The 18,608-nt window shown below is 43.0% G+C and overlaps 1 protein-coding gene across 1 annotated transcript in view; it reads right to left on the minus strand.

The window, feature by feature from the left end:
* CSMD1 (CUB and Sushi multiple domains 1) overlaps positions 1–18,608 on the minus strand; it is a 1,753,937-nt gene that overhangs the window by 380,325 nt on the left and 1,355,004 nt on the right. The window contains exons 14-16 of the mRNA XM_060234944.1: positions 14,677–15,003; positions 8,039–8,233; positions 2,025–2,163 (exon numbers count right to left, since the gene is read on the minus strand). Of these exons, the coding sequence (XP_060090927.1) occupies positions 2,025–2,163; positions 8,039–8,233; positions 14,677–15,003 (661 nt within the window). The remainder of the gene's footprint in view (positions 1–2,024; positions 2,164–8,038; positions 8,234–14,676; positions 15,004–18,608) is intronic.

The raw sequence follows: 18,608 nt of genomic DNA on the forward strand, positions 1-18,608 counted from the left end.
TTGCAAAAATCCTGACAAAAGGGAAGATAGATGTATGTTTAGTAGGGTCAAAGGAGAAAGAAATATTTGTAGACTGACAGTAGAAAATGAACAACGGACTGAAAAACAGAGTACGTTTGTACAAACATTATTTTAATTGGCAACCATCAGTATTTTTTAACTTGCCTTTCTCTAACAACGGATTCAAGAATGGGTTACAATGTTATAATTTGGATGGAAAGCAGAGATGGGTGTTATGGTTATATAAATGTGAAGGACTACATGAATGAAAGGACTATGCAAGCAAGGAGAAATTTTGTTTAGGTGGAAGTAAATGTATTTGTGTTTTGTGCATCAGTATTATTGATTGGATTTTTTAAAAGTTATAATATTTATGCTATATATATATATATAGTAAGAGAGAGAGAGAATATGCATGTGTGTGTGTGTGTGTGTATGTGTATATATATATATATATATATATATATATATATATATATATATATATATAATGTATGTGTGTATAGTATGTATGTATATAGCAAATAGACTAAAAAAATAGCATGACTCAAATACCAGTATCAGACCAGGTTTCTTATATGCTCTGTTTTGTTCACGTTTTCCTTCAAAAGAACAGAGTGATAAGCTTTCTTGTACATAGCACCATCATGGAAGAAATAAAAACAACAAAAGAAAAATATCTGCTAAGGCCATTATAGTTTATACAACAATTAGCACAAATCTTTCAGAGTATTCCCAAGGACCCTTCAAAAAGTAATAGACTGAAGTAAAAATAATCATTTAGGGCTTTTCCCCTGACACACTGTATGCTTGCAGAGGCAGAGAAAGAGGGGAAATTAAATATCTCTTCTAGAAAAGATGAAGGGCACTGAGCTAAGTTGCAATCCTGAACACTTTTTTTGAATTCTGTTGGATTTAATTCTAACTAAATACACATACAATCAGGCTACATAGTGAAAACTGCTCATACAGGCTGGATAAATTAACCAAAACAGTCTAAAGTATAAACGTTAGTAGTGGTTTGGATCCTGCTGAAAATCTCTTTTAACAGATGAATTTCTACCGGAACTGTGAGACTCAATCTTTCCAGCTACAGATATGCCCCCCCCCCCCATATTGCTGTTTGGGGAAAGGGGACCCCTGGGAACAGCATGAGGTGAACCAGTCTCACACAGGAGGGCAGAATCAGCAAACTTTTCCTCTTGCATACACAGAAACAACTGGCAGATCTATTTGCTGCTCTGTAAGACCAAGTTATCATATCAAAGAGGTACCTGCATATAAAAGTACATCCAATGATTAACCACTAATATGGTTATATTCTTTTTGGCTGATTTGATTTATTCAATTTATAAACCGAAGGACTCAGGGCAGTATACAGTGTGTACCAACACATCAATACATAAAACAATTTAAACAATTAAAAAAAATACAATGCAACAATAAGCTCATCTAGAGGCATCTGATGTCGATTTATACCCTCCCCATGAGGGGTGAGGGAAAAGGTGAGAGATGGAGGACAGGCTTGATGGCAAACTGTTGCTGTCCTCAGCCACAGGCCTGGTGGAACATCTCTGTCTTACAGGCCCTATGGAACTGTACCAGGTTGTAATACTCAAACACAGTGGCTCATCTAGAACATTTCATAAGATTAGATCATAGGCTACTGGAAGAGCCTGATTTTCTGGGCTTGAGACCAAGATTTGGTACAGATAAGGCAAGATATATTCAGAGGTGGTTTGCCATTGCCTCCCTTGGTGTTGCAACCCTACCTTCATGGTCTCCTGTCCAAATAGTAACCAAGGCTAACCCTCCTTAGCTTCTGAGATCTAATGAGATCAGGATAGTCTGACCTCATTAAAAGCTCGATGTCCTGAGCCTAAATTCAGGAAGATGTTGTTTCTTGGAATTAGATTTGATATAAACATTTAATATAAATAAATTAGAACACGCTCTATCATTGTTTCACACAGTTACAAAATTCATTTGAGAAGGCTCTTTAGGTCTGTTTCCTGAATACTCACTTATCAAAGGTGATCTTAATAGAGTGCCCCTGTCTTGCTTCAATTACCCATTCACAATTTAATGAGTCCTTGTAGTACCCTGGCCATCCTGGGGGCAAGATAACTCCACTTGATGCTGTAAGATGACCACCGCATGGTGCTGAGAGATTTAAAACACACAGAGAGAGATTATTATACAGATGTTTCAATCAAACAACACAATTCATATTTCATTAAAACAATTTTTCTTTTCGCTGGAATCCAGCAATGCATAAGTGAAAACATAAACGGAACTAGCACAGTTCCACTTGCACAATGTCTTGTGCATTGCCCAACACTTTCCTCCTTACATATTATAATACCCAGGAACTGGTAACACAAGATCTTGTTTGAATGGCAACACAAGTGGGGATGCAATAAAGCTGACTTGGCACAAATGGTCTATTTTGTATTTCTATTTCCATAAGAGCTCCAGGGTAAGTGGAATTTACTTTTACGTTTTTGTTGGATCCATACCGATGAATGTGATCAGTAAATGCCATGGGTATAAAATGACATAAACAGTCCTCTCATTTTGCATTGTTTACTATAGGCTCTAGTATCTCTTGATTTATTACATGAAGACCAGAAAGAGAACATCCCTCAGTACACACTAGCTTTTTAACTAATCAATTCTGTAATTAATTTAACATGCTTTACTTGCATACTTTAATTTCACAAAGCTAGGGGTTGGATCCACACTGAATTGAAAATTTCCACTAATCCCACATTCCTACTGAAGACCCCACCCCCTCATTCCTCAGGGTCCCCTGCCTTCTTGTAGCATCATTTTGTAGACATCAGTAAACTGCAGTGGAACGGGGGGGTGGGGGGGTGTTCCATTTTGCTGAAGGAAAACAAATTAGTTTGGAACCAGTATTATGATTGTACTTACCTAGTAGGCCATGTATGGTGGTTAGATTGTTTAAAGACTGAAATATAAATTGGTCATATTCTGGCTTGATATTCTGCTCTCCCTCTACCCTCATGTCAGTATGTTCTGGGAATCAATTTATCCATTGCTACATCTGACAAAGCTGGGCCTGATTGGTAATACCGTGTCAGTGTAATGTTGGTTGGGAATACTAGTGGAAAACTGATTTGGAGTCACTCTCAAGCTAATTAGTCAGCCTACCTGCAGTATGGTGTAGGACTTGAACTTCAAATTGGTAACATTGGAGTAGTCATTCTCTTGGTCTAGCTATTGTCACACTCAGGTTTATTACAAAGATAAAAAGATTATACCACATATCAGAGGTCCCTGGTCTTTTTGAGCCGGTGGGCACCTTTGGAACTCTGACACAGGGTGGGTGGGCACAACCTTGAAATGGCTGCCACAGGAGGTGGAGTGCAGTGCAAAATGTGGTTATGCATAACTCTAATAACAAGTCTTCAACATTTCAGGCAGAAGTTCAGAGTAACAAGATGCTTTTTAAAATGACAATATTTTTCTAAAATATTTTCTTGGATATACAATCAGTAATGCAGTGAAGGTAACTGTTCTGTGTTGGCAGCTGCTGCCAAAACAACTTGTGAAATATCTGCACAGCCAGTCTGATCTCCAGTGGCCAATCAGAAGCTCTGCTGAGCAAAAGCTCCATTTTACCCCATCCATTTTCTAAAAGCAATTGGAGGGCACCAGGAAAGGTGCCAGCAGGCCCCATGGCCCCAGCTTGGAGACCAATACCATCTATGATGCCATCTCAAGCTCTTTGAAGAAAGGCAGGACACATATTTGATAAATAAAATTTACAAAATCAATCATAAATGCAATATATTCAGATCCTCTGCCTTGTTTCCCTGTTCTCTGGAGGGATCTTTTATTTAACAGGCTGGGTGGCATAATTAGTCTTTCACTAAAGTGTAAACATTCCCATTTTAAGTTAAATACATGTGAACACACAGACAGATACACAAGTAAAAGAGTACCCAAATGCTATTACAGTTCACTAGATGAAATATGTTAAGGTTAGGTTTATTAATATGGGAAATATTCAAAAGCAGATGCTATCTCACTCAAACAGTTTGAATGACATAACATCCACTTTTGAATATGTCCCATGATATTAATAAATCTAACCTTATCATATTGCTACCAGTTTTCAACAAGCCTGAAGAAGAGAGGAGAGGATGGACAAATGATGGTGATAAAAGGCATGGTTTTCCAACATTGCTGTTTATTTCATCACTAAGATGAGTGAAAATACTCCCAAAAAGTTATTTAGAAGATCTGAAGACAGCCCCATAGCTACAGGGGGTATTCCCCTCCTCACATGATGTCAGTTCCCTGAATTTCTGGCTTTAGTTTTAAATAAGTCTCTAACTATTTTTCTTATACAGACATAAGATTAACTGTGCAATTTTTGCCCAGATGGCTTAAGAAGAAAATTGGTTGGAGCTCATTCAGTTAACCCCTTGCTGACCAAATACATTTGTATTTTTACTGCCCTTTTATCCCTGAAGCCTTTATAACACTTCGTTGTTTGTTTCTCTTCTCTTTAATGTCCACAATGAAAAATGACAACCTTGGGAAGAAAACTGAAGTTAAATTTATACTATGTTTGTATTGCTTCCTCTGTTTATACTGGGAAAGTTGCCTTAGGAATAGCGGGTGACAGGATCCACAGAGTGAATACCTACTTTCACTCAGCTTGGTAACTCTTTAACCATTAATTGCAAGCCATCTCGCTGTGACTTTTGTGTGTGACAGATTTTATACCTCAGAACTTTTACATTGTGCTTTTAACTCATCAGTGAATTACTGTTATCAAACTCCATATCCTCTAAAAACTGGGATTAGGGATAAAGAACTGAAGAGGCACAATGCTCAGACAGGTTTAGATTTTAGGTTTAAAATCTCTCACTACAGAAGGAACTTCACTGCAGGAATCCAATGAGTTGATGGGACATAATATCTAGACAGACTTAAGTCCCATAACATCTCACTGGAGGAGGGGGGGACTTTGGGAAATACCATTCCCAAATTACATCCCTAATATTCTTGATTTTTTAAAAAAAGAATATAGGCCATTATATCAATTAAACATACCAAATTGTATTTTGATATCTCAAAGTTACGGAATGAGGCTATGGATCAGTGGTTGAAAGACTGCATTGCATGTTAGCCCCTGGCAACTTCAGTTAAAATGAATTGATACTAGGCAATGTGAAAGACCTCTAACTGAAACCCCTGAAAGCTGCTGCCAGTCAGAGTAAGGGTTACAAACAGGCCTGGAGAAAAATGCCCTCTCTAATACAGACCTACTTTATGGAAATAGGCCATTAAAGCTTTTTGTGACACCATATTATACCTCAGTTAGGGACGGGGCATTTTTCTCCAGGCCAGTTGGCAGGATGCCAGCCTCCAGGTGGGACCTGGGGATCCCTTGGTGATCTCTATGCATTTTACCCCACTGAGATCCCTGTCCTCCCAAGGCTACATCCTCAAATCTCCAGGAGTTTCCCAACGTGAATCGGGCAACCCTATAGCAACCCTATGAGAAAATAATACTGACTTGGATAGAAAAATGGTCTAACTCAGTAGAAGACAGCTTCATGTGTTTAAGACTTTGTGAAGTTACTGTGGAACAAACCAGCTGACAAAAGGAATATCAAGTGATCCGTCTAAATCCAAAAACCTTATTTTATATGACCAGTAAAGCAGCATGTTAGATTACATTGTAGAACTGAGGTAAACTATGATGCATCTTGTTGAAAACGTTTGCAAACCTGCTGTATGCAGAATATGCTAGATAAATTATTACCCTTGGCATTAATTGTTAGGCTTTTTAAAATCATATTTATAACAACTTCTATTAAGTGTGTAAAACAGTCTCATAAGGTCGGTCTGGGCATTAGAACCAGGAAAAAGAGATGTTAACTGTAGCTTCTGCTTTTCATGCTACTCCGATTTAAACACACACAAGTGGAGGGATGCATTTCACTCAAGACACATTTCCTCTTCTTCAGATTCTATGTAATATTCAAAGCTGCCCAGAGACAAGCATAATCACACCAAATTATCCTTCAACTATCTTGAAGGAATGGATACTTGGTTCTCAATTGGCTTAAGAGAGGAGAATGGCTGTGATCAAAAGAGATCTTCTCACCAAGACAAGTACATTTAATTTGAGAAGAGCTATACCTAGATGAAAGAAAAATCATCTATTTGAAAATTAACAGAAGAGTAATCTAGTTCCTTCTTATATAATTGACAAATTAGCCAGTGAACAGTGAAATATCAAACATGAATTATTTAAAACAATTCTGTTCAACACAAGTTGATGTGTCCAATACATTTTTGAAACCCATTATATTACCAGGTTTTTGTTGGTACATCTGATCTCAGTAGTCTTCAATGCTTTCAACAGGGAAGAAACCACATAATGCAGTCCCTCTACTTCAAGTGAGTGAGGTGGTTTTTAATACTGGGTAAACATCACACAACAGTGCACATTTATTTATTTGTCCATTGAGCTGACTAGACTGAAAGATAGTGACTGGCTCCAGGTCACCTGGTGAGCAACATGGAATAGGAACTAAAACCTTTTTGGTTGTAAAGTTGACAACCTCCAAGTGCTGGGGTGGAATTACAACAGGTCTTCAGATTAAAGAGATCAGTTCCCCTGGAAAAAAAAGGCTGCTTTGGAGGGGGACTCCCAAACCCCACCCTCCCCAGGCTCTGCTTCCAGTTCTCCAGGGATTTCCCAACTTGGAGTTGGCAACGCTATAATCCACACAGCTGCTCAGAGCCTTTCCATATTACACCAAATAAAGAGTACACAACATATCCCTAACTGTTAAATGAACTGTATTTGAGTCTTCCTGTTTAAGCAATGAAAATACATCTTGTTTTGACTTCCTCTTCATTACATTATATCAGAACATTCCTTCTTCCTGCTGATCACAGATTATAATGTTTAACTCTTCTAATGTTTCCCCTATTTATTTATTCTGTGGACTGGATTCAGTGAAGCTGACCAGTTCACAAAATGTATTCCTCCTTCTTCTGTCTGACCCCAACCCCCATCACAGTACTGTTGTTATTATCATGTGATGAGTTGCAGGGGAAGGGGTAGGGGAGCTTTGGCAGAACAGAAGAATCAACAGAAATCTCCCTACAGACATTCTTGCATGAGCTCTTGATCCTGCACTGCATCTCTGTTGCTCATTGGTTTCAGACTTTTATTTTCTAAAAATGCAAAGAAGACCTATGAACATATTTTTCCGGGTTTTTTTTTCCTACAGTAGCATAGAATGCATTACAGCTATTACCATTCTTTTTATTCTTAGTGGAACATTACTTGGGATTTCACATTTTCTAGCTGAGCACTGTACCTCTTTAAATCTGATCTAAATCAATAATCCTGCAAGTATGCCACCAACTTGAAGATTTATCAGATATACTGGGAAAAAACATTGCTGACTTTTTTATTCAAAGATGCAGAAAATAGTCTAAAACACATGTCTATTGCTGTAGTAAAGGTTTTCTGGATCCAGCTTTCTCAGGTGGTCCCAGACTACCAGGGAACTACACAGATAAACCACACTGAAATTCACAGGAAGAAAAGGTCTCCCATTCAGTGATCTTTCATCACTGGACATCTTTGAAACACTGATATTTATTTTATTTTATTTTTAAAAAATATTTTATGATCTTACTGGTAGTGCCAAATTAATATTTTATTATACAAATATCACCATTGCCATCTCTATAGACCTTTAGCTCATGCAAACATTTCATAAATTAGTTTAGTTAAAGAAATGAGGCTAAAGTTTTGGAAATACAGCAGCTTGGATACCCCACCTTAAAACATTTCACAAGAGAGATGGCATCTGAAGTGACTATCATTGCAACCTTAAATAGAATTATACCCTTCCATACATTCAATGGACTCAAAAGAGTGTAACTCCGCTGAGGAATGCTCTGTATATATAACTGTATGCACAATTCATATAAATAACAAATAACTAGCTTTGTAAGAGACATTGTATACCTTCACAACGTGGAACAGCTGAACTCCACACAACGTTGCCTTCATGCATAATACAAGCTATAGTCTCTGAGCCCTGGGTTTTTACAAAGCCATCATCACAGTGGAAAGAAACAGAACTTCCTAAAAGGAATCGGTCTCCAAAACGCCTTCCATTGATGGGAATTCCTGGATCATGACATTCATTCTGACCAAACGCTAAAGTGTTAAAAGTAAATAAACAGAACATTCAATTAACTGTTGATGCGTATATTTGTTCACACTAAAAAACTATAAAACAGATTTGTGTAAGCATATTTTTGTTAAAATAAATGAATCAATTTATTACAAATAAATGAATCAATTTATTACAAATAAATGATTCCTTTGTTTTCATTTTTTCAACATTATAAGCATATTCTTGATGCAAAAGTTAGTCTTCATAATTTATCTATTCAGATATTTAGACTACTGAACAGGAAGTGAATATAGACTAATGATGCAGGAAGTGAATATAGAGACTGGATCACTGTGTATTTGAATCAAATCAAATTATTACCATATTTGCATCTCCAGTTTGGTGTAGTGGTTAAGTGTGCGGACTCTTATCTGCGAGAACTGGGTTTGATTCCCCACTCCACTTGCAGCTGCTGGAATGGCCTTGGGTTAGCCACAGCTATCGCAGAAGTTGCCCTTGAAAGGGCAGCTACTGTGAGAGCCCTCTCAGCCCCACCCACCTCACAGGGTGTCTGTTATGGGGGGAGAAGATAGAGGAGATTGTAAGTTGCTCTGAGTCTCTGATTCAGAGAGAAGGGTGGGGTATAAATCTGCAGTCTTCTTCTTCCTTTTTAAAGTGTGGATATGGAAAAAAAATATTCGGTCATAAAGCACCAGGGGTGTCTCAAATGACAGCCCCCATTGCCAGGCCCTCCTTATCTTCTGTACAATCAACACCTTGGCTCTACTATGAACCTTTGGATGACACTTCCGCCTTAGACCCCCACCAGTCTGGCTTTCGTCCGGGTTATGGGACGGAGACAGTGCCGGTCGCCTTGGTGGATGACCTCCAGCGGCATCTGGATCGAGGCGGTGTGGCGGTGCTGATGCTGTTAGACCTGTCGGCCGCATTTGACATGGTCGATCATCAGCTACTGGCCCGCCGGCTCGCCGACGCAGGGATTAGGGGGTTGGCCTTACAGTGGCTTTCCTCCTTCCTTGATGGACAGGGACAAAGGGTGGCTATTGGGGGAGAGCGGTCCCGGAGGCATCCACTAGTGTGTGGGGTGCCACAAGGGGCAGTTCTCTCCCCGATGCTGTTTAACATCTATATGCGCCCCCTTGCCCAGATTGCCCGGAGGTTTGGGCTTGGGTGCCATCAATATGCTGATGACACCCAGCTCTATCTACTAATGGACGGCTGGCCTGACTCCGTCCCAGAAAACCTGGACCTAGCACTGCAAGCCGTGGCAGGTTGGCTCAGACTGAGCGGGCTGAAGTTGAATCCAACGAAGACAGAGGTCCTTTGCTTGGGTCGCGGTGCCCTGGGAAGGGAAATCCCCTTGCTGGTCTTTGACGGTGTGCTGCTGAAAGCAGCCCATAAGGTCAAGAGCTTGGGGGTTCTTCTGGAGCCTTCATTATCAATGGAGGCACAGATAGCGGCCGCTGCCAAGTCCGCGTTCTTTCATCTTCGACGGGTGAAGCAGTTGGCCCCCTTCCTGGAGTGCCGTGACCTAGCAATGGTGATCCATGCTACGGTCACCTCGAGACTGGATTACTGCAATGCCCTCTACCTGGGGCTGCCCTTGTGCCGAACTCGGTGGCTGCAGCTGGTGCAGAATGCGGCGGCTAGGCTGTTGCTGGGGCTCCCAAGGTGGGAGCACATACAGCCGGGGCTACGCGGACTGCACTGGCTGCCAATGGTATACCGAGTTCACTACAAAGTGCTGGTTATCACCTTTAAAGCCCTATATGGCCGAGGACCTACCTACCTGAGGGACCGTCTCTCCCCATATGAACCCCAGAGAGCGCTGAGGTCAGCTGGAAAAAACCAGCTGAATGTCCCTGGGCCAAGGGAGGCCAGATTGAAGGCCACCCAGGATCGGGCCTTCTCTGTCACAGCTCCACTGCTGTGGAATCAACTCCCTGAGGAGGTGCGGGCCCTACGATGCTTAGATCAATTCCATAGGGCCTGTAAGACCCACCTTTTCAAGATGGCCTTCAACTAATGACAAAGCTAGGAAATGCTGCTGAAAATGCTTTTAGTTACTGAATTCCACTGAAGATCTAATGTTTATTAAAATGTTAATTTTAATAATCTATAATTTTGTTTTAATCATGTTTTTATAAGTATAATTGATGTACAGTGTATTTTATGTTGTGAGCCGCCCTGAGCCTGCTTCGGCGGGGAGGGCGGGATAGAAATAAAAAATTATTATTATTATTATTATTATTATTATTATTATTATTATTATTATTATTATTATTATTATTATTATTATTATTATTATTATTATTACCTGGAAGCCTGTGCTTCAAGGCACCCATACAGGCTCCCATACCTTGTCTGGACATTCAAATCAGCTCACACTGAAGGAGAAACCCTGGCATCCCACCCTAGACTAGACTAAGAGCTTGCTGTACAGTCTAAGAAGCTTTTCATTCAGGTGAAGAGACTGTCTGGAAAGCTTTGCTCTTGGTTGCCACCTCATACTGGAGTTTAACCCGTACCCCCAAACGATAACATTATTTATGCAGTCAATGCAGCAGCTCCTGGGGCCCTGTCACTGACATGGCAGCTCCCAAAAGCCTGCCAGCTATTGGGGCTCCTGAAAGCCTGGCCACTGACACAGCAGTTCCTGGGGGCCCCTGCCAGTTGCCAGGGACCTTGCCACCAGTATGGCAGCTCCCAGAGCCCTTTTTGTTGCCTTGGGCCCTGTTGCCAATGCTGCAACTGAAGAGGAGGTCAAAGTAAAGAGGGAAGGGGTTAAGAAACAGAGGTGGGGGAACATTGTCAGAGATGGGGAGGGAGAGAAATAGAGAGGAAGATTGATGAAGAAGGGGAGAGAAAGGGGGTAAAATTGTCAAAGAAGGGGAGGGGGAGAAAAGTGTGTGGAAGATTGTTAGGGAAGGAGGAAGAGAGAAAGAAGCAAAGGAAGGGACATGGGATGCAACATCCCCACAAGTTTCTTTCAGGTCACCACCTGTATATTCTAATATCCAAGCCAGCCAAATCTGATACTTAAATCCAGTTATTAGTGCTGTAAATGGGCAAGATAGATCTTTCTATAAACCTGAAATATGCCCCACACTTGCAGAAAAATCTGAAATTGTAAACAAACAAAAAATGATAAAAGGAGTGCCTGCAGCTTTAAGAAACAGAAGCCCTGAGTGGCCATTGCTAAGCAAACATTTTTGGCTTGGTATAGTCAGTAAAAGGCAGGGTGTGAGGGCAGGGCCCTTTCAGTTTTGAGGGAGGATTCATTGGATGCATCAGGATTGTCTGGATGAGGGGAAAAGGAAATAATGTGGGGAGAGAAGTACAAGGGGAAATGATGTGCCCTTTCACAAGAACTCAAAGATTCTCTACTATGCATGTGGTCTGGCCCAGCAGCAGCTGCCACCACACAACTGGGCAGTTTTCCTAGGTATAGGCTATGAGGGTCAGCTGAAGAAAAGGGGCAGACAAAAGTAGGTTGGCTTTTGGGTGGAAGGAGAGATGGAAACAGAAAAGGGGAAAGGCTAGGGTGGCTTTCAGAAAAGTGAAAGAGGATATCATGGGGGAGGGGAATGAGTTGTCCCCACATGTCATTGTGGCTTCCAACATATATTCTAGCAGCCAAGTTGGTCAAATCTGAGAATATTTAAATCGAGTGATTGGAGCCATGAATGGACAAGACAGTTCTATTAACAAACCTGAAAAGTGCTCCAGGTTTGCAAAAACATCTGAAATCTTTTAAAGGGGGGGGGGGTTATAAAACCCCCAAATGATAAAGTGCCTGTAGCTTTAAAAATGGATGCTCTCACTGGCCATTGCTAGGCAATCACAACAGGATTGGTTTCCTTCAGTAAAAGGCAGGGAGAAGGCACTGAGCCCTTTTCAGGACCCTTTTGGCTTTTGAGGGAGGACTCATCAGGGCGACCTAGGTCTGGCTGCTTGTTATATTAAACAGGGAAGGCAAAGGGTAGTGCATGGCCTGGCTGAGCCCTGCACAAGATGAAGCAAGGTAGAGTCTGGCATCTGGTTCAGCTGAGCCATAACACAAGACAAGGTAGAGGGCAGTGCCCAGCTGAGACCTGCAGAAGGAGGAACAGAGGTTAGGATGGAATGAAAAACTGAAGATGGGGGAAATATAAATGTAGGTTGACTGGAGGATAGGAAGGATGGGAAGGAGAGGAGACAGGAAAGGGAGAGAGGCTATGAGGGCTTTCAAGAAAGAGAAAGAAAAAAGTAGGGAAGAACAAAATTCGCCCCACAAATCTTTCTAGATTCTGCTTGTCTATATTTCTGTCCACAGTGAGCAACTATAGTTAGGGAAATAAATGTCCTTCTGTGGATTTGAAGTTGGAAGAAAAGGCTACTCTGAGCACTAGAGAATGACCATCCTATTATTATCAATACTGTGCATCACGTTTTGAACATGTGCTAGCTTCTATTAATTATATTGATGGTCCATCATCTTCCTGGAAGCCAGTCCTGGTTGAATTACTGAGCAAAACATCTTTGCAAATGGGTAATATGAAAGCTGGCTCTTAAGTGCATCCAATTAAGAAGAGAGGCAGTGTGCAATTGTAATTGTTTGTCAGAGCAGCAAGCAGTTCATTGACTCTGACCACTTGTACTATGATAGAAGTCACATGGTTATTTAATTGGTCTTGGAGATTAAGAAGAGCTTTTCTGTCCTCAGTTTTCAAACCATTCCTTGCATGGATGAAGATGGACAAGCATTCTGTCATGAAAGTGGACGGAACACTCATTTTCTGATGTGATGTGAAAACCCTGGGGATGCAGCAAATGGACATTCAGACCACCTCTAAAACACATAGAAAGCTACATGTGTCTTTATCCAAAGACTGAGCATGAAACAAGACCTTTTAATGCTGACATAATGCAAAAACTTCTCTTTGCCTTCCCCGTTTAATCTCCTGGACTATCTATTCAAATTTTAGAAACAAATTCCTCCCCCAATTCTAAACAGAATCTCTTCACAAAATACTTCTTGGAAAAACAGTTTCTTATTCAAGAGAACGGACACAAAAAAGTACCAGCAAAGTATCTTTATTTGCTGAAATGGCTACCAATATTAGAACCAGTTTTGTTCTTGTTTCCAGGATTCTTCAAGATATAGACCGTTTTTGCAAACAGCTCACCTCGCAGTCACAATCCTGTTCCCTCTGCAGCGTCTCGTCGGATTTCCCACCATCTGCGCCAAAGTTACAGGAAGTGCCGCAGCTTTTGCGTAGCAAACGTAAACCGTTAAAACCCAGTTTATGTTTGCTACGCAAAAGCCATGGCACTTCCTGTAACTCCGACGCAGATGGTGGGAAATCTGACAGATGCTGTGGAGAAAACAGGATTGTGACTGCGAGATAAGCTATGTGCGAAAACGGTCATATTAAAACTACTTCTGCACTTACTTGCATTGGTTTTAGTTTGTTACAGCTAAATAACAGCTGTATGAGTTCTGATTTTAAAGAACAACTAAACACAGTGTGGATCAGTTCCAAGATTTGTAAGAACAACATAGGCAACATATTTTCCAGATAAGAATACAGATACAATAAGAGAGAAAAGAGGTCTCTTATTTGATAGCAGGCTACTTTAGGAAGTAGTATTGAAATGCCACCCCTTTCCTAACAAAGTACACATGCCATTTTTTTATCCTGATGAAAGAGATTGCCTACAAAAACTGTCGCCAGTATCATAGTATATCATGCCACTGCATAAAATTACAGTGCAGAAACATTTGGAGTAAGGTGTGCAGATGTGGTGGTCTATCTTTAAAAGGAAATTGTAAATTTAGAAGAGGTGGGAAAAAAAAGATAAAGTGATTAAAAACTAAAGCATATGAAACTTTTAAAGGCTGATTTGCACATTACAAAGTTCTCAAGTTTCTTGAGCAACAACACAAAGACTTTGAAGCAGATGTTCAATGTAAGTTTTTCCCCTTCCCTATTTTCTTCATGACTAGATGAGACTTGGGAACCCTAGGCCAGCCAGTAGCCTGGTGCCCTACCACCATTAGCCAGCACGCTACCCCACAGCCAGGGTGGGTATGGAGCTGCTGTGCCCTGAGTCACCATGCTCTGGGTCAAGCACATAGAAATCTGACCATGCCCTGAGCTTCCATGCCCAGGCTGAACAGGCCCTAAGCTGCTGCACATGGGCATGTTTCCAAACCAGCACACTTGAGCCAAGTGCAGACAGATAGAGATGAACCCAAGCCACTAAGCCCAGATCTAACCTTATTTTCTTAGCGTTTCACTGAAATTATGGTCATTAGCCACCAATTCTTAGTACTTTTAAATTCCAGATATTTCAGTGAAAAAGTTACTCCTGTGTGCTTAGCTTTCTTGTGCTAGAATCAATGGGTTTATGAGTGCCTTCCTTTGGCCACATCACACCCACTATGTTTGGCATAAAATGCATTAAAATAAGTACTCACTAGTGTAAGTTATATTGAAACCTCTTCCAGTAGTAGAGTGGTCGGACTGAAATTCAAGTCGTACTATGTGCCCATTGCTAGCTATTTGCGAAGGCACATCATTGCCAGAAAAAGTACCAAGAGCTGGCAAATCCGTAATACCATCATCCTTCACAGTCAGGTAGTCAAACTGAGGCTCCACATCAAAATCGTTGAAAATAAGATGTATTCTGCTTCCTGGTTCTGAAATAATCAGCCATATACAATTCATGTTGTTTCCATACTCTTCAGGGTAGTTTGGTGAAAGAATAATTCCTGAAGGTGTTGTGAAGTTGAAGAAACATGAGACTATAAAAAAAGAAGAAAAGAAACACTTTGAACTCTGCATTCAAACATGTAAAACTGCCTGTGAGAATGTTAAAGTTCAATGACAAATTTAAATCTTCTGCAAAACCTATGCATTCATAAAATGATTCCTGTCAGTATATGGATAAAACTGGCTTGAATCACATTTATTACCTTGTTATAAAAAAGCCTGCATGCAAACACTTTGCTATATCATTTTGGTATGAATATTGTTGTGTCTGGCGTTTGTCCCAGAAAGTATAGTACCACGCACATGTGGGCGATGCCTGGAAGGGACGAACGCAGCCCACCTATGGCAATCAGTGGCGGGAAGTTTAACTGGCCAGGATTGGACCTGACCAGGAAGAAGGTTGTTCTGGAAAATGTATATAACAGGGGACCCGGACCCGCCATGTTGCCTTTGTGATGTACTTGCTAATAAAGCATGTTGCCATCTGAACGTCTCCGACGTCAGTACAATACACTGGTGACGAAGGTAGGATACTGGTGAGCAGAGAGCAGCCTACAGGCTCCAGCACTCCGAGCTCTAGTGCTTCCACAGCCGAGGTCATGGCTACTGCTCCCAGACAAACCCTACCGGCATTCAACGTCACCCGCCCTGACTTTTGGGAATCATGGGTGAACCAGATCAACTACTACACAGAACTGCATGGAAGCAGTGGCAGAGAAGAAGGTGCTTCTCCTGAGTTTGTGCGGGGTGGAGACCATCCAGCTGATGAAGCGACTCATCACGCTGACCACCCTCGCAAGGGCCACCTACGACCAGCTGGTCAAGACGATGATGAACCACATGGCACCCTAGCCGTCCCGTCTCACACACAGGAACTTGTTCTACACGAGACAGCAGAGACACGCTGAGTCCGCCGCCAAGTATTTTGCAGAGCTCCGTGGATTAGCCGTGAGATGTGATTTCATGGGGGACACATCGCTCGAGCTTGCAAGGCCAGAACCAACAGGAGGCCCCAGTCTGCACACCACAACTCGACAGACATGCACACGAAGGCCTCAAATAGCATCCAGGTAATGAATTTGCCCCTGGACACCCCCGACAAAGTCAAAGTGCAGGTCTTGATCAAAAGGGATCCCTGCCTTATGGAATTGGACACAGGATCCTCCATCTCCATAATTTCGGAGGAGACCCTTAGTAAACTCTGCCCCCACAACCGGCCGGCCCTTCGGCCCATGGAGTTCATATTGCGGGACTTTCAAAAGAATTTGGTGCAGATCATGGGGTGGGCTAGAGTTGGGGTGGAGTTCAAAAATTTTAAAGGGGCCCTGGACATACTTGTGGTGAAGCGACGGATTGCCACCCTTTTAGGATTGGCTTGGTTAAAGCCCCTGGGCATCAAAATTGTGGGGGCAGACCACATGCAGGCCCACAATTTCAACCAAGTGTGCTGGGAGTTCCTAGAAGTATTCAATGGGGCTCTGGGAACCTACAAGGGGCCACCTTTTGGGCTGCAGCTGGACCCCATGGTTAGGCCCTTCAGCGGGTTCTGTTTGCGCTTAAGCCAAAAATCGAAGCCGAACTGGACCACCTCTTGGCCCAGGCGGTGCTAGAACCCATCTCCCATGCCACTTGGGAAACCCCCATAGTCACCCCAATCAAGCCAAATGGGGACGTGCGCATCTGTGCAGACTACAAATGCACAATTAATAAAGCACTACAGGACCACCCATACCCTGTCCTGGTGGTCAGCCATGTCCTCGCCTTCCTGGCCGGCTCTAAGATTTTCAGGAAATTGGATTTGGCCCAAGCATACCAAGAACTTCCGTTGGATGAGCAAACGGCTGAGGCTCAGAGCATCGTTATACACCAGGGTGCTTTCAAGGTGCGGAGGCTACAATTTGGGATCAGCGTGGCTCCGGGAATTTTCCAAAGCTTAATGGACTCTCACCTTAAAGGGATTTCCGGAGTACGTTTTGATAGCGGCACCCAATGCCAACAAGTTCTGCCACCGCCTTTGAAAGGTGCTCCACCGTTTCCAGAATGCAGGTCTCAAGGTGAAGCAGGATAAGTGCTCGCTTGGGGTACCAAGGGTGGAGTTCCTGGGATTTGCGGTGGATGTCAACGGGAATTCACCCAACGGCCGAAAAGACCAGGGTGATAGTCCAGGCTCCGGCCCCCACTTTCAAGGCGGCGCTTCAAAGCTTTTTGGGGCTCCTGAACTTTTACCACTAATTCTTTCCCCACAAAGCCAAACCCCTACACAGACTCCTAGATAAGGGCATCCCATGGGTCTGGGGAAATAAGCAGGCTGTGGCTTTCCAGGCGGATGAGGACATCTTGGTTTTTAATGAGGTACTCCACCATTTTGACGAGTCCCTCTCCATGATTTTAGTCTGTGATGCTTCCCCTTACGGAGTGGGTGCCATCCTGGGCCACCAACTCCCGCATGAGAGAGAGGTCCCCATGGCATATTACTCTCAGACTTTGAACCAGGCTGAGCTCAACTATGCCCAAATAGACAAGGAGGCATTGGCAACTGTGGTGAGCGTATACAAATTCAATGACTACCTGTATGGTAGGCGCTTCACAATTGCCACAGACCACAAGCCATTGCTTGGCCTACTTGCCCCAGACCGCCACAGATCCTGTCGCAGCGGGTCCTACAGTGGAACGAGTTCCTCAACTCATACACCTACAAGCTCGTCTACCGCCCCAGTAAGGCAATGGGCCACGCAGACACCCTCAGCCACCTTCTGCTGCCAGAGATGGACCCCAATTCGGCCCTGGCCCACCATGTGATGCTTCTGGAGTCTCTACCGGAGTGGCCCTTCCACACCATTGAGGTAGCCAAGTCCACGGGTAGAGACCGCATCCTTGAATGCATTTTGGACTGGGTGGGGAAGGGTTGTCCCACGGGCAAATTGGACGTTGAATTCAGGCCTTTTGTTTCCCGCTGGGAGGAACTCTCCTTATACAAAGGGTGCATTCTTTGGGGCAGCAGAGTGGTGATCCCTCCCCCATTCTGGAAGCAAGTGCTCGAAGCCTTGCACAAGACACACCCTGGGGTAGTGCTTATGAAAGCTCTGGCGTGGAGCTATGTATGGTGGCTGGGGATGGATGAAGAGATAGAGGGGTGGGCTAGGAGGTGCCCGCCCTGCCAAGAGTCCCCACCAACTCCACCAAGTGCCCCTGTTCACCACTTGGAATCCAATTGGGTGCCATGGTCCCGGCTACACTTAGACTTTGCGGGGCCCTACCAGGGGCAAATATTCTTTATCTTGGTGGATGAATACACAAAGTGGCTGGAGGTCATTCCAGTTTCTTCCACCTCCATCGCAGCCACAGTCAGAGCCTTACGGAGGGTTTTTTCCACCCACAGGATTACTGACACTGTAGTGACAATTAACAGCACCCCTTTTACCTCTCGGGAGTTCCAGGAATTCCTGAATAGGTACCTCATCTGCCACATATGGTCCACTCCCTTTCACCCTGCCACTAACTGCCAAGCGGAGCGCATGGTTCACACAGCCAAGGAGGCCCTGGGTTGCATAGTTCAAGGGGATTGGGACCACTGACTGTCCGCCTTCCTATTTGGGAACAGGATCAACCCTAACCTGGCTATGGGTGTAAGCCCTGC

Source organism: Heteronotia binoei, chromosome 1 (assembly GCF_032191835.1).
Source record: "Heteronotia binoei isolate CCM8104 ecotype False Entrance Well chromosome 1, APGP_CSIRO_Hbin_v1, whole genome shotgun sequence".
NCBI classification, from domain to species: Eukaryota; Metazoa; Chordata; class Lepidosauria; order Squamata; family Gekkonidae; genus Heteronotia; species Heteronotia binoei.